The sequence below is a fragment of the Penaeus chinensis genome, chromosome 23, assembly GCF_019202785.1.
Source record: "Penaeus chinensis breed Huanghai No. 1 chromosome 23, ASM1920278v2, whole genome shotgun sequence".
In the NCBI taxonomy this organism is placed as follows: Eukaryota; Metazoa; Arthropoda; class Malacostraca; order Decapoda; family Penaeidae; genus Penaeus; species Penaeus chinensis.
The window spans coordinates 6,597,662-6,612,661 of NC_061841.1; the positions used below are offsets into that span (position 1 = coordinate 6,597,662).

At 33.4% G+C, this 15,000-nt stretch overlaps 2 protein-coding genes across 2 annotated transcripts; one reads left to right on the top strand and one right to left on the bottom strand.

The window, feature by feature from the left end:
• Window positions 1-4,074: 4,074 nt before the first annotated feature.
• Window positions 4,075-8,370, bottom strand: LOC125037495 (39S ribosomal protein L55, mitochondrial-like). Its single transcript, XM_047630653.1, has 4 exons — window positions 8,276-8,370; window positions 5,641-5,842; window positions 5,164-5,238; window positions 4,075-4,519 (listed from the first exon to the last, which is right to left on the bottom strand). Exons 1-4 carry the CDS (start codon window positions 8,284-8,286, stop codon window positions 4,451-4,453), a joined length of 357 nt encoding a protein of 118 aa, XP_047486609.1. The 5' UTR covers window positions 8,287-8,370; the 3' UTR covers window positions 4,075-4,450.
• A 314-nt stretch (window positions 8,371-8,684) lies between these two features.
• LOC125037502 (iron-sulfur protein NUBPL-like) lies at window positions 8,685-13,161 on the top strand. The gene is made up of 8 exons (XM_047630658.1): window positions 8,685-8,884; window positions 9,660-9,807; window positions 9,977-10,102; window positions 10,483-10,522; window positions 11,019-11,203; window positions 11,496-11,687; window positions 11,945-12,042; window positions 13,017-13,161. Exons 1-8 carry the CDS (start codon window positions 8,783-8,785, stop codon window positions 13,083-13,085), a joined length of 960 nt encoding a protein of 319 aa, XP_047486614.1. The 5' UTR covers window positions 8,685-8,782; the 3' UTR covers window positions 13,086-13,161.
• The last annotated feature ends 1,839 nt before the right edge of the window (window positions 13,162-15,000 follow it).

Sequence of the window (15,000 nt, forward strand, 5' to 3'; positions counted from 1 at the left end):
ATTTTACACACACTCCCCGTGGGCACTCGGTGGATTGTTATACATCTATATCCATGCGGTATTGCATTATTCCATCTTTTATATATATATATATATATATATATATATTTAGTATATATATACATATATATATATATTTGATATATATATATAAATATATATATGAATATATATATGAATATATATAAATATATGTAAATATATATATATATATATATATATATAAATAAACATATATACATTTATATACATATTTATTTTTATATATATTTATATATATACAGTAAATATATATATATATGTATATGTATATATGTGTGTGTTTGTTTGCATTTGTGAGTATGTATATATATATATATATATATATATATACATATGCACACACACACACACACACACACACACACACACACACACACACACACACACACACACACACACACACACACACACACACACACACACACACACACACACACACACACACACACACACACACACACACACACACACACAAACACACAAACACACACACACGCACACACACACACACACACACACACACATACACACACACACATATATATATATACATACATATAATCGGTGATGAGTAACGAAACATTATGCATAAATCGTTTCTAATGCTAAAATCTCACAGTAGTTTTCGTTATTATTATTATTATTATTATTAAGTCGTGGCGATTCTCTGAGGAGCCACATCCGCATTCGAACAGACGAGTGAAAAAATACACGTTTGCTTACTTCAACTCGAAAACTACTAGCAGGGTGGTTCCAACGAGGGGACACCATCTCATGCCGAGCCTACTGGCCTATAGGCTCCCTGTGCACTGTGCAGCGCGGGTCAGTTGGGTTTCCATACAGCACCATGACCACTCTCTCCATTGTCGCCCAGAATATCGTCGTCGTGGTATTGTGGTGCTTGGACATAATTTCCCGAGTGCTAAAGCTGTGGTTGGGTTACCGGCCTGTGTGGCAGGTCTCCCAGGCAGGGGGTGTGCTTCACTTTTCCCCTTGTAAATGGTGTAACAGTCGTAATGCCAACACCCTTGACCATTATTGATTTCAGTGCCCCACAATGATAAGTCTGCTACTAAGGGGACAATATCTGCTTCAAATCTGTGCTCATTTACCTAAAGATGACAACCTATATTTAATTCTTACTCGCTATTTGCACTTTGGTGAATGTTAATTGTATGGCTATATATTTTTGTCACTTTGTATGTATGTGTGCGTGTCCTCCGCGTGCCTTCCGAGTCATGAATGCTATATTGATTAATGGTTAATGATTAGAAGACATAAATGTGCTATACATCAAAGGTCATACAGCACTATGGTAAAGTATTGTGGCAAAAAGGGTGGAAATGAGTTAATGATCAGGATAAGATGTGTTACATGTCAAAGGTTGTAGAATGCTGTAGGATAGAATATTAGTGAAAATGATATAGAGGGGGAACAAATGGAATACAGTGGGGATTTGTAAAAGGATGTGGTTAAAGCTATAGAGTGATCAGATCAAATGGAGAGTATGGGAAAGTAACACTTTATGGGAAAACTGCAAAAGAGCTATTATGAAGAATCAAATAATATGGTAAGAAACGATAGTTGTGGAAGTAGGAGAAGAATCCTGAGAATGGAATAAGGGAACAGGAGATCGTGGTGAAGTATCGGGAAGAGTGTCAGGAAGGGAGGGATCCACAGCAGGACATTGTTTTGGCTTAAGGGAGTCAGAGGAGCATCTAAGTGGGGGTGGTAGAGGGATTGGTGAAGCACACGGGAGGAGGAGAGGATGGGGTGCTTTTTGGTTAAGTGGGAGGAAGAGGGGTAGAGGGAACTTGAGGAGGATGGATATCTGCAGATACTTTGAATGTAGAGCGACTAAAGAGATTAGAGGGTGGATGAGGGAGTGTGGATCATTCTCTTGAGCCATTTTTATGAACTTTTGGATGTCTTCAAGAGTTTCTGGAGGGGAGTTGGGTGGGGAGGTCTGAGAAACAAAGGTCTTCTTGTGTGGAGAAGTAGAGGAAGAGATGGGTGTAGGAGAGGATGTGGTAGAAGATGGAGTGGAATATTTAGGGTGTCTGGTACGACAGGTAGAGTGAGAAGGAAGGGGAGGGTTAGGCACCGGGTAAGTGGTAGAGATTGGAGTGTCTGGATTTAGACAGGAAAAGGAATTTGACTGGGGGAAAGAGGTAGTAGAGATAGGTTGGTTCAGGGTAGAAGGAAGAGATACTGGGAGAGATGCTGAGACTTCTTGAGAAGATGGGAGGTGAGCAGATTGAAGTACATTTTTCAAATAGGTAGAAAGAGAAAAACCTCTTCTGCATGCTTCTTATCTGGCTTCACGTAGAGTGAAGCCTAGTTTGAACAGGGGAGCTGCTACCTGAGATTCGAACTTGTAGGCAGAGCAGCTTCTATAAAATACATTATGGGAGCCACCACAATTGGCACGTGCGCGTGACTGCGGGCAGCGGGCTGTGGAGCGACAGTGTTTGGCTGGGTGGCCAAAACGCCAAATTTCTGAGATTAACGGGGAAGTTGTCGATATGGTTGGGCGGGGCAGGACACTCCACCAATATAAAATCTCATGGGCAGTTGGAGAGACGGAAACGAGTATTAAGGGAGTAGTGAGGTTGGGCAGTAATAGGTTTACCAGTGAGGTCAATCAGAGTAGATAGTTCACGAGCTTGAGACTCAGATGAAACTTTGCCTACTTGTTTTTGGTTGGAAGAGAAGGGTATTGTCAGAGTATGGGGCTGTAGGGGGAATCACAAAGAATTGATCACACTTGCCTGGGCCAAAAAGGGTACTCAAAAGGTTTGCAGAGTGGAAGCAGTAGAAGGATGAGGGCAGGAGGAAGACGGGGTGGTATGGAGAGAGTACTAGTACTATTGGGAGGACAATAAGGATGAAGAGTAGTAATAAGCAGGGTGTAGGTAGATAATGAAGAAGACTGCAGTGGGAGATGGAGTGGAAAATGTTGAGAGAGAGGAAGGGGTGTATTCTGAAGGTTGAGTAATGACCTGGGTGGATGATTCGGAATGGATAGAGTTGACATCAAGCATCAAGGAGGTGGTATTAGTATCAGTCAGAGTCGGTCGTGTTAAAGGAGAGGCAGGGGTCAGGAAACCAATTAAATTAAATTTAGATAGGCAAGTTGATGAAGAGAAAGCCCTTAATATTGGACATGGTCTGAAACAAATGGGGAGAGGAAATGGTCTACCCCTCAGGGTCTCCATGAGGGGTAAGGGCTAGACAATTAACCAAGGGAATACCATGCCCATGACTCCCAGAGACCATTCATGCCTGACACAATGCCAGCCTTTCATCCTTTCAGCACAGCTCTCACACCTTAGGAAGTGGACTGAAGAAGGCGATGATAAAGAGAAGGAAAGGAAAGGGGAAGAAAAGACCATGCAAAATTATTTGAGGCGAGGGCTGAGGTCCAAGGTAGGGATGATCCCTTACATTGGACCCCAATCTTCATCTCGTAAGCCCCCCCCCCCCCCCCACGACGACAACAAGCAAGGGATTAGGGGGGACACGGATGCTTTGTACTTATTTTAGCTGTAATTGTCACTAGGCTTGTCACCTTCAGCTGCAATAAAATTATCAAATAATAGTATATCTTTCTGTCTCATGAAATTATCCACACTCATAAGTCTAAGAAAAGTGAAGCTATTTTCTCCAATCTACAACTTCTAAATAAGAAATGCAAACTATCCCAAAAACCTTAAACAAAAACATGCAACTTTTTCAACAAATACATTCCAAACCACACTGGAACACCTATGAAATCAGCCTAATCTACTCATCTGATTGAATAAATGCATAAAATTACAAACAATTTTTTATCAAAGCATGACTGTTTGTGCTATCAGTTTAAAGTTAGTCAAATATTATCATGATTTATTTTTAGTATGGATAATGAAGTTTAGTGTACCTTATTTCAACTGTAATTATATATAAAAAAAAAAAAAATGATTAACACGACATGTAATAACTAATTAGTGAGTTATTTTACATATATTCAAGGAAAATTAAAGGAACAGACTAATAATATACATTTATTTTTTTCTTGTATTGTCATTTATTTACAGAGAAAAACTTAGACAAGGAAATAAATTTAGAAAGTGAGATAAGAAAAATCATATCAGCACAAAAGGCAAGGCTTTGCATCTTTAAAAAAATATGTACAAATGTCAATATTTATAGAATACTACAAGTATTGTTTATATTACAAACAGTAACACCAATAATAACAGAAGTGATAAAAATAATGAAAAATAATTATGATGAACAGTAACAATAACTGATTGCAATTACATACATGAATAACAAGTATTAGCCATAATGATATTGACAAAAAAGTGCGAGAAAGAAAGAAGACAAAGAAAATCAGAGAGAGAGAAATAAATGCTATCCTTTTCTATTTCTTCCAGAGATGCTGATAACTACTCAGGTCAAAGTCATCTTCAATGTCATCTTCAATCACCACCTGTTGAGAAGAGAAGAGAGAAAGATAGATAATTCACTTATCTATTCCTAATTCTATCCTTGTTACAGATGCTCTCTAAAGACATCATTCATTTGTTCAGGAGAGAGGAATCTTCTTACTTGCTAAAACTTTAAAATCAAAGAATTATTTCAAAATGCAATAACCTAAAACTGAGGGACAGAGAGAGTGTAAAACAAAAATGTGGAAAATGAACGAAGAAAAATAATAGTTACAGGCACAAAGACACAAGAAAAATAAATAAATAAAGAAGAAAATACAGGAAAAACAAAGAGAAGAAAAACTTAACGGAAAGACAGAAAGAAAGAAAGAAAGAAAGAAAGAAAGAAAGATAGAAAGAAAGAAAGAAAGGAAGGAAGGAAGGAAGGAAGGAAGGAAGGAAGGAAGGAAGGAAGGAAGGAAGGAAGGAAGGAAGGAAGGAAGGAAGGAAGGAAGGAAGGAAGGAAGGAAGGAAGGAAGGAAGGAAGGAAGGAAGGAAGAAGGAAGGAAGAAGGAAGGAAGAAGAAGAAGAAGAAGAAGAAGAAGAAGAAGAAGAAGAAGAAGAAGAAGAAGAAGAAGAAGAAGAAGAAGAAGAAGAAGAAGAAGAAGAAGAAGAAGAAGGATGGTTCCTAAAGTGTGCCTCTTACCTTTGCTTTTGGTTTGCGAGCTTCCAGACGTTTTCTTCTCTCGGCCTCACTCAAAGTTGACAGATCAAGAGGCAACTGTTTGAAGAAACAGGAAATAAATATCTTCATAGTAAGGAAAACAAAACTCACAATTATAATGAAACAATTACATCAAATAATACTAAGAATGACAAAAAAAAAAAAAAAAAAAAAAAAAAAAAATACTGGAAATTATAGTCTCAATGATGTCAGACGCAGCTAATTAACTTGTGGCTAAATCTGATCCCTACATTGAAAATGTTTGATGTGTTTGTTTCTACTCTTGTATCTCTTAATATCTAGCATATATTCAATTTTCAACAATTCTAACCTTGTAATAAAAGATGTCAAACACCACACCATAACTGCATTCACTCACTCACTCACACACATGCACACACGCACACACACTCTCTCTCTCTCACTCTTGCTCTCATGCTCTCTCTCTCTCTAACTTACCTTAATAATCTTGCGTGGTTCATGGTATCTAACATTAATAGTGGAACCATCCATTTGCACTATAGAGACTGGATACATGCGAGTGTAAGTGAGGCGACCAATGCGGGCTATGCTTGCTCGATGGCAGTTTATGTCACTTCTCGCAGTTGTGGTAAAAGAACGGACAAGAGGCAGAAGCAGCTGTTTCGCATTTGATGACATTCTGCAAAAAAAAGTCCCAGTTGTATATATATGTATGTGTGTGTGTGTGTGTGTGTGTGTGTGTGTGTGTGTGTGTGTGTGTGTGTGTGTGTGTGTGTGTGTGTGTGTGTGTGTGTGTGTGTGTGTTTGTGTGTGTGTGTGTGTTTTGTGTGTGTGTGTATTTTGTGTGTGTGTATTTTGTGTGTGTGTATTTTGTGTGTGTGTTTTGTGTGTGTGTTTTGTGTGTGTGTGTTTTGTGTGTGTGTGTTTTGTGTGTGTGTGTTTTGTGTGTGTGTGTTTTGTGTGTGTGTGTTTTGTGTGTGTGTGTTTTGTGTGTGTGTGTTTTGTGTGTGTGTGTTTTGTGTGTGTGTGTTTTGTGTGTGTGTATTTTGTGTGTGTGTGTTTTGTGTGTGTGTATTTTGTGTGTATTATGTGTATTATGTGTATTATGTGTATTATGTGCATTATGTGTATTATGTGTATTATGTGTATTATGTGTATTATGTGTATTATGTGTATTATGTGTATTATGTGTATTATGTGATTGTGCATGTGCATGTGTGCACATGCACATGAAATTACTCTATGAATGAAAAAAGATGAACTCACTTGAACATCTTTATATTGCAGTAAAAGGTGTACAGTATTTGGAATCAACATACTGATTAATTTTTCTTCTACAGTATAGTTGTTGTACAATTGAATCTAAGAAGTTAATTGCATTGCAATATCAATATAACATTTAAAAAAGAAACCTACTTTTTATAATTTACACCACATGCAGATGTATTGTCAAATAAAGAAGTTCAGAATCTATAATATAGAGTCTGTTTGCCTTTGCCAAAGAACTGAAGATACACACAAGTTAGGCATATGTTGAATGACACCATTGCCTTGACCTAAAGGTTATACAGGTCTCATCCTGCCCTGTGTCCTAGGAATAAAAGAGGTCCACTGAGCACTGAGCTACCCAACTGACTGTTCAAATCCAATTGAAACTTTATGTTATCTATCAGCAATGGCCTACAATCTGAAGTCCTGCATTGTAGCAGTACAGTGTCACACAAATGCCACAGCCTCCATGCTTCATGCTTGGGCAAAGGCCATTAAAATAAAGAGTAATTCTTTACTGTATGGACTGTTACAATTTTTTTTTCAATCTAAATTGCCTGTGACTGGGAGTGCCCTTTGGGCACTGCCCAAAAGGAGAGTTGATGGGGGCTCTGCCTCCCAGGAACCCCTAGGAAATATTTGCCATATTTTCTGGTGGCAATTAAGATGTCACACAATGTCTCACAACACTCAAAACCTGTCTCAGGATAGAGGCGAAAAAGGCTGCAAGCCCCGCTCACTGCTGTAATAGGAATGGCCATGGTTGATGGCCAGCTGATTTACTTTTTCTTTTTTATTTTTCTTTGACTTGTACAAACTATTTTGGCTTTTTCTATGTTATGGTGGGCTATACTGTGATATAGATACCAAGTATAAGTAAGAATTTTCATGAAATTGACCAAGGTAACAGAAATGCACCTGGCAACTTGATAAATGTTTACTGCCCATTCAATCCCTGTTGTGAGAGAAATGTCGCATAAGGTGTAACCATCAGAAAAGACAGCTATAGTCTTTACCTCAGTAAACTTGACAAGACAGAGCTGAAACTCAAGATCATGGGGTAGACATAGGCTGTGAGAAGCGCTTTCTGCAATCTTTATCACTTATATGTCTCTGCAGATTATTTCTTGTACCAGCAACTACAACTTTCAGTGTTACACTATATCATCTTCAATTTGCCCTACCATAATGTGTCCATTTCATATTAACCAAATAAAGTTTGGACTTATTCTCTATCTCACAAATATCATCGGGAAAGCTAAATAACTGGCACTAGCACTAGTCTCCTCAAATCTGTGCTCATATAATAAGTCTAGCGGAACTGTGGCCTCTGCAATTTGTGCATTTAGAGAATGCAAGTCTCCACAATAGGTATTATGGCAAAAGAAGAATTATTAACCTATAGAGACTTATGTACTCTACCACGGGGTGGTCTTGTTAGTCTTTGTTGGAACATAAAGAACAGGTCCCATTTAGAATTATTAACATATTAAAAGCAACTTTTTCACTTTTAATGTGCAACCACTATGATATAGTTGTCTTAGAATTCGCTGATCTATATAAGCCATGTACTATTTTCCTGGTAATATGCATATTTCTAAGATTGAAGTTTTACTTAGTTTACTATTCTATTTGTAAATCATAACAATAATATTATCATTACCATTATTATAATTCTTTACCCATCCAGATCTAAATTATTTTACTTAAGGTTCAAACGACTTACTTCCCTTGATTCTTCGAAAACCTCCATTAAATATCATTTTCTATTCCAATTCACTAGGAGAAGGCTTATAATATAGCTGTGAACAAAATATTCTGATAAAATAACAACGAAACTTACGTCGATAACATTGTTGTTTTCTTTACAGCCGGTCATGAAATCCCATCCGGTACAGTTTAGTAAGTGTTATGTCAGATATATAGATGTCATTACGGCTTTCATTATTTTACTTCAATGGATATTATTGATAGTATGGCTCATAAATAAGTTTAGATTATTTAAATTGTTATGCAGGTTCCTTAAGGTATGATTTGCGTTCTTTATAGTCATTATGAAGCCTTTAAAAGTAGCATCAAAGTAGCTATACGAGGGATAGGATGTATATATATTTATTTTCTGTGGTATTAAAAAGGGAACTAGAATTATGTCAGTTAAATCATTATTTATTCTGTAAGTTTTATTGGATGTAAAATTATTTGCAATAATATTTAAAATAATATTCTTACATACATCCTCCTTTTACAATACTATGTAAACAAAAGTAAATTGGAAATGCTGTCCCTCTTCTCTGGGAATACATTCAAGTTCTACTTAATACGTAACAAATAGCACTGCGATATCAGCAAAATGATCTCTAATATCATTCAGAGAACCTTTTTTCGTGTTAATAGGGAAAACAGAAATTTATTCTTAAATTTCCGGTATTTTTCAAGTCATGGAGATCCATTTGTAAGTTGTGAAAAGTATTTTATTTTCACTTCTGTATATATATATATATATATATATATATATATATATATATATATATATTTTTTTTTTTTTTTTTTTTTTTTTTTTTTTTTGATATGCCTCTTCTCTATTCTTTCTTCTTTCTTTTTCTTTCTTCCTTTATTCTCCTTTCTCATATCTTTCCTCTGTCTTCTTTCTTCTTTGTTATTCTGATTCTTTCAAAATTAATAATAGAAATTCATGTACTGTTTTTCCTACAGTAAAGATAGGAATCAACCAACACAGGGGCATGCAGAGATAGAAAAGAATTAATGTAGTGGTATTGAACATGGAATAACACTTATCATGTTGGGTTTAAAGGATAATCTATGCAAATTTAAAATAACATGCAATCACTTAGGCTATCAGATCTATGCAGCAAGGCATATTGTGGCCTCCATGCTCCATGTTCCCTTAGTGGTCAGCAAACCTACACTATTTGTAGTCTGGGAAGATAGAATTTGTAGACCCTCCTAGTGTTTTATTTCTGAATTTGGAGTGTTGAGCTCTGTCTTTCTAGAATGTTTGTAGTTGGAGTTTGTTGACCTTTGCTCGTTTAGAAGCTACAGCATATAACTAGATATTGTTTGTTTATGTTTTATACCTTTGATTTTGAAACTTGCTTACAGGTTCTGACTTTCATTATCAGAAAAGTCATTTGCACATCAACCCTTTCACTTGTTGATTCATTCATGTTACATTCTTTCATTACACTTTTTTTTTTCTTACTTTTCAGGGTATCCACACGAAGAAAGGCCAAGTAACAGATCGACAGAAAAATATGATGGCACGTGGTCTTCCAAAACGCTCAAAGATACCTAACGTTGAAAACATTATTGTGGTAGCATCAGGAAAGGGTGGAGTCGGGAAATCAACAACATCAGGTACTCATTGAAATTTAGTTAGTGATAATATTTGATTTTGAGTATGGCAAGACAAATGAGATATTTTGTTTATTCTTGGAATCTACTTATGTTTTTATTCTGTAAATGCTAAGTGTTTATTATACATTATATGTTTCACCAATAAAATGCTCTTGATTCCTTTTGCCAGTGAATTTAGCTTTGGCCTTATCTGAAGTGGACAGAGCAGGTGAAGTTGGACTCCTGGACATGGATGTGTTTGGACCGTCAATACCTCGCATGATGAATTTGACAGGTGCTCCTGAACTAGACAAAGGTAAGTCAGCCACACTGGTCATTTTGGTTGTAGTTTTAAGTCAAATTGGAAGAGGTTGTCTCATCCACAGCTACTGCATATTTGTCTCTCAATATAGTATATCTTGATAGTGATATCTTTAAAATTTGTGTAAAATTTCTTTAAATAATAACTTTTAACTTTCCTTCAACAGATATCTGTGGGTATCTAAAAATGTTGAAACAATAACAGATTTTATATAAATTATTGCCAACGGATTCTTTTTTAAAAGAAATAGTAAGTGATAGTGAACAGGAATATAATTTTGATTAATGACTGTTTCAGGAGTATTTTGTATGACTCATGTAAATAATTAATTTATCAATCAACATTTTATCAGATTTTTTATTTTATTGTTTCAGATGATAATATGATCCCCCTCTCCAATTACGGGATAAAATGGTTTGTAAATTTGTTTTTGTTCATTGCATATTTGCCTTTGATTGTGAAATAATTTTAGTTAGGATTGCTATCAAGAATTAATGTTTTAAAGTGAAATTGCATTTTATTTGATGAAGGTAAAAAATAGTAGGCATTTGGAGTATACCATCATCATTGTATGTTAAGTAGAATGAAGGTTTACATTTTTATTTATCTGTTAACTTTGAGTCCCAGCATTCTGTATACTCAGAACTAGTAATTGATAGTTTGCAGGTTGATTGGAAGATTGGAGTTGTATATTACTGTTGTCTATTAATAATTAGACACAACCAGGCATTCTTCTCATTTAGATATCATATTCCAAGCATATTTATTGAGTTTCTAGTACAAGAGCTGATAGCAGTATATCATTACCATTTCTATTAATAGAGTTAAGTATTATTATTATTACTATTACTATTGTTACTTTTTAATATGACCATATCCCAGTATCCTATATGTACAACCTTATTAACAGTATGTCCATGGGGTTTCTGGTAGAAGAGAAGGCAGCAGTTGTGTGGCGTGGACCAATGGTAATGTCTGCTGTACAGAGACTGCTCCTCCGCACTGCTTGGGGAAAGATAAAGTACCTGGTGCTGGATATGCCACCTGGGACCGGCGACACACAACTCTCCATCTCCCAGCTGATCAGCGTTACAGGTGTGATAGAATGGGTTTTGGGTAGATTCTGCTGGGTTTGGTTCAGTTCTTAATTAAAGAAGTATTATTAGTAGATGTAAAAAGTTGAAAGGGTGTGTAAATGAAAGAAAGATGGAGGAGAAATACTATAGACAATATGTTATGGAATTTCATCTTATTATTACTGGCATTACATATTCTTTAGTGATCACTTTTGATTCTTCTTCAAAATCTTGATGTTTATCTTGTGTTTCCAGATTTAGGACTGATGCATTAGTCTTAAAAATTACTAAACAGTTCTTGATATCAACAGGTGCAGTGATAGTTTCTACCCCACAAGACATAGCTCTCCTAGATGCTCGTCGTGGTGCTGAGATGTTCCGTAAGGTTGACATTCCTGTTCTTGGTCTTGTTCAGAACATGAGTGTGTTTTGCTGTCCAAAATGTGGCCACGAGGAACACATATTTGGGAAAGATGGAGCGGTAGAGATGGCTCAAGAACTAGGTAAATATTTATTTTTCCTGTTTTCATTATCTTTTTTTCTTTCCCTCTTTTCATTCATTCTTTTTTCACCCTTTTTTCCTTTGTTTTGCTAATGAACAGTTAGTGAAAGACTCGTTAAGCTCAAGTTCCTCTAACTATAATATTTCTCAAAGTTAAGGAAAAAGAGAACAGAGTAAAAACAATTTAAACCTCAATATTAATTATAAATATTGCCTATAAGAAGAATAAAACGGAATACTTTCATTTCAAAATTTCAGATGTCGATGTCTTAGGCGACGTACCTCTGAACCTCCAGATTCGCTTGGGGGCAGACAAAGGACAGCCAATTGTAATATCCCATCCTACGAGTCCTCAGGTACATAGAAAGTTTAGAACTAGTCATTCTTCTTATGTATTTTCACTACATAATGTATGATGATACATGTTAATCACTGTCATTGTTTGGTTGTGGTTTGTTAATCATATAAAATCAGTTTATATATATATATATATATATATATATATATATATATATATATATATATATATATATATATTTTTTTTTTTTTTTTTTTTTTTTCCATTTCATTTCATTTGTGAGGTGCCTCTTACAAATATAAATGATGTAAAACCATGCTGAGAGTGATAGTAATTAGCAGATCATAGTTGTTGTTATTATTATTATTATTGTTATTATTATGAAAATATTATTATGATTTATTATTGTTCTTGTTATCATTATTGCTATTATTATTATTTTTATTATTATTATTGTTATTTTTGTTATTATTGTTTTTATTTATTTTTATTATTATTTATTATTATTATTATTATTATTATTATTACTATTACTATTACTATTACTATTACTATTTCTATTATTATTATTATTATTATTATTATTATTATTATTATCATTATCATTATCATCATTATCATTGTCATTGTTATTGTTATTATTATTATTATTATTATTATTATTATTATTATTATTATTATTATGTTTATGTTTATGTTTATTATGATTATTATGATAATTATAATTGTTGTTTTTGTTGTTATTATTATTGATATCATTATTGTTATTATTATTATTATTATTATTATTAATATTGCTGTTATTGATATTACTATTACTGTTACTATTTTTATTATTATTATTATCATTATTATTATTATTATTATTATTATTATTATTATTGTTGTTTTGTTATTATTATTATTATTATTGTTGTTGTTGTTGTTTTTTATTGTTATTATTATTATTATTATTATTATTATTATTATTACTATTATAATTACTAATACTTTTATTATAATTGTATTAATGGTATTGTACTTTTTTTGCAGGCTCGAAGTTACATACATATAGCAGAGAAAATTAAAGAGAAAATTGATGTTTTAAGAAGCAAAGCATAATTATTATAATTTTTTTTTATGCAATGTATATAGTGTGGATTGTAAATTTAATAATAAATCCAAATCACAACTCTTATATTGGCTTATGCAAGTGTTGCTGCTACCTGCTATTTAATCCATAAGTAAAGAGAAAATTCATGGTAAGATAAAAAAGATAAACAGATTTGAAAAGTCTTGTATTAAAGATTAAGCTGGAGAAGGAGAATTTACTGTAACTGGATATTCTATATTGTTTCGTAAATTTTATGCCTGGAGCGCAGTGTCTTGTTGTTTTTTTTTTTTTTTTAATAGATCTTTTTTATTTTTTATATGGTTCTCTATTGCTGACTGTCCTTCCTTATGCCAACTGTGGTCGTGAATGAGCAATAGTTTTCTGAAATGAAACATTTTCTGCTTTCTGTATTGATTGATTGGAAATGATTTTTAGAGAAAGTTGCAGATGTTAGATAGAAAAAAGTAGGGCAGAGAGGAAAGAGAAGAAGAAGAGGAATAAAGAGAAATAGATAGAGAAAGAAAAGATGACTGGCAAAGAGCAATTGTCAAAATGAGTCAGGTCAATGAGAGGTAAAAGGATAAAAAACTATTAGAGAAAAAAAATTATTACTTTGATAACAATTACACCTAAAATTTACAACTACATCCCAATCTCTATCTAGCAATATTCTATCTATCTATCTGTATATCTGTATATACCTAGAGAAGTGGACCAAACAGTTGTAATAATAATGGTAGGGAGGAGGATTATAATTACAGTGATTAGACCCCAGATAATGACAGTGACTTAATAACTATACACAGACCTTGCTTTGTGTTTGTTTTGGAAGTTTTATGGGTGGAGCCAAATCTGTTAAGAAATCAGAGGAAAAAATGTATGAATCTGCTTAATCTGAAAGCAAAATTTTGATTTAGAATAATGAACCTCCCAAGAAAAGGTTTTTTTTTTTTTTTTTTTTTAAAATTTGGTTTTTTTTTTTTTTTTTTTTAATTTTTTTGGTTTTTTTTTGTTTTTTTTTTTTTTTTGGTTTTTTTTTTTTTTTTTTTTTTTTTTTTTAACATTTTTTTAAGTAATTATTTTTCCTGTGTTATATTAGTATGTATACTTATTTAAGCTAAAGATATGTGTATACACCCTACAGGCATAAAACTAGAAAAATAGTGGATGTAGTAAAAAAAATAAAAAGAAAATTGATATTAATAACTTTTGGTAATGATGAAAATTTGATAAAAATGATAAGACTAATGATAATAATAACTATGAAAATAATTGCAATAATTATAATGGTAATGATAATAATGATAATAATAATGATCATGATCATGATCATGATAATGTTAGTGATGATGACAATGGTAATGATAATAATAATAATAATAGTAATTATGATAATAATATTTTATGATATGAGATGATGATGATGAAATTTTATATAATGAGGATAATAAAAAATGATTTTTAAGTTTATGATAAAAAGATGATAATGATATGATGATAATGATATTTTAATTTTTTAAAAAGAAAATAAAAAGTTCTGAAAAGGTTTCAGAAAGAAGTAGATGAAAAGGGGTTTGAAATAAAATACCCATTTGTCAAAACAGAACAAACAAAATTTTGATCAACCTATCAGACAAAAATACCCTGAAAAATTTTAAGGAGGATGCAATGGTAATTTTTTTTTAAAGGGATTTTTAATGTTTGTGTGTGTGTGTGTGTGTGTGGGGTGGGGTTGGGGTGTGTGTGTGTGTGTGGGGTGTGTAATAGGTAGTAATAAGGGGGGTGATGAGTTGGGGGATGTGTGTTATGTTGTGAATATGGAATTAAATAATTTGGGTTGAAATGTATGGTTTTGGGGTAAAAAATATTTCTGAAAATTTTTTTAGGGGATATGCCCAATTTTTTAAAATAATTTAAAGTATG

What these genes read in the sequence shown, in the direction of transcription:
- LOC125037495 (XM_047630653.1), bottom strand. An exon ending in AACCACGCAAGATTATTAAG is followed by an intron (nt 5,239 to 5,640) that starts GTAAGTTAGAGA and finishes TTCTTCAAACAG; the next exon opens with TTGCCTCTTGATCTGTCAAC. An exon ending in CTCGCAAACCAAAAGCAAAG is followed by an intron (nt 4,520 to 5,163) that starts GTAAGAGGCACA and finishes TCTTCTCAACAG; the next exon opens with GTGGTGATTGAAGATGACAT.
- LOC125037502 (XM_047630658.1), top strand. Translation starts at nt 8,783, where the DNA reads ATGATCTCTAATATCATTCAGAGAACCTTTTTTCGTGTTAATAGGGAA. An exon ending in TCCAATTACGGGATAAAATG is followed by an intron (nt 10,523 to 11,018) that starts GTTTGTAAATTT and finishes CCTTATTAACAG; the next exon opens with TATGTCCATGGGGTTTCTGG. An exon ending in CCAGCTGATCAGCGTTACAG is followed by an intron (nt 11,204 to 11,495) that starts GTGTGATAGAAT and finishes TGATATCAACAG; the next exon opens with GTGCAGTGATAGTTTCTACC.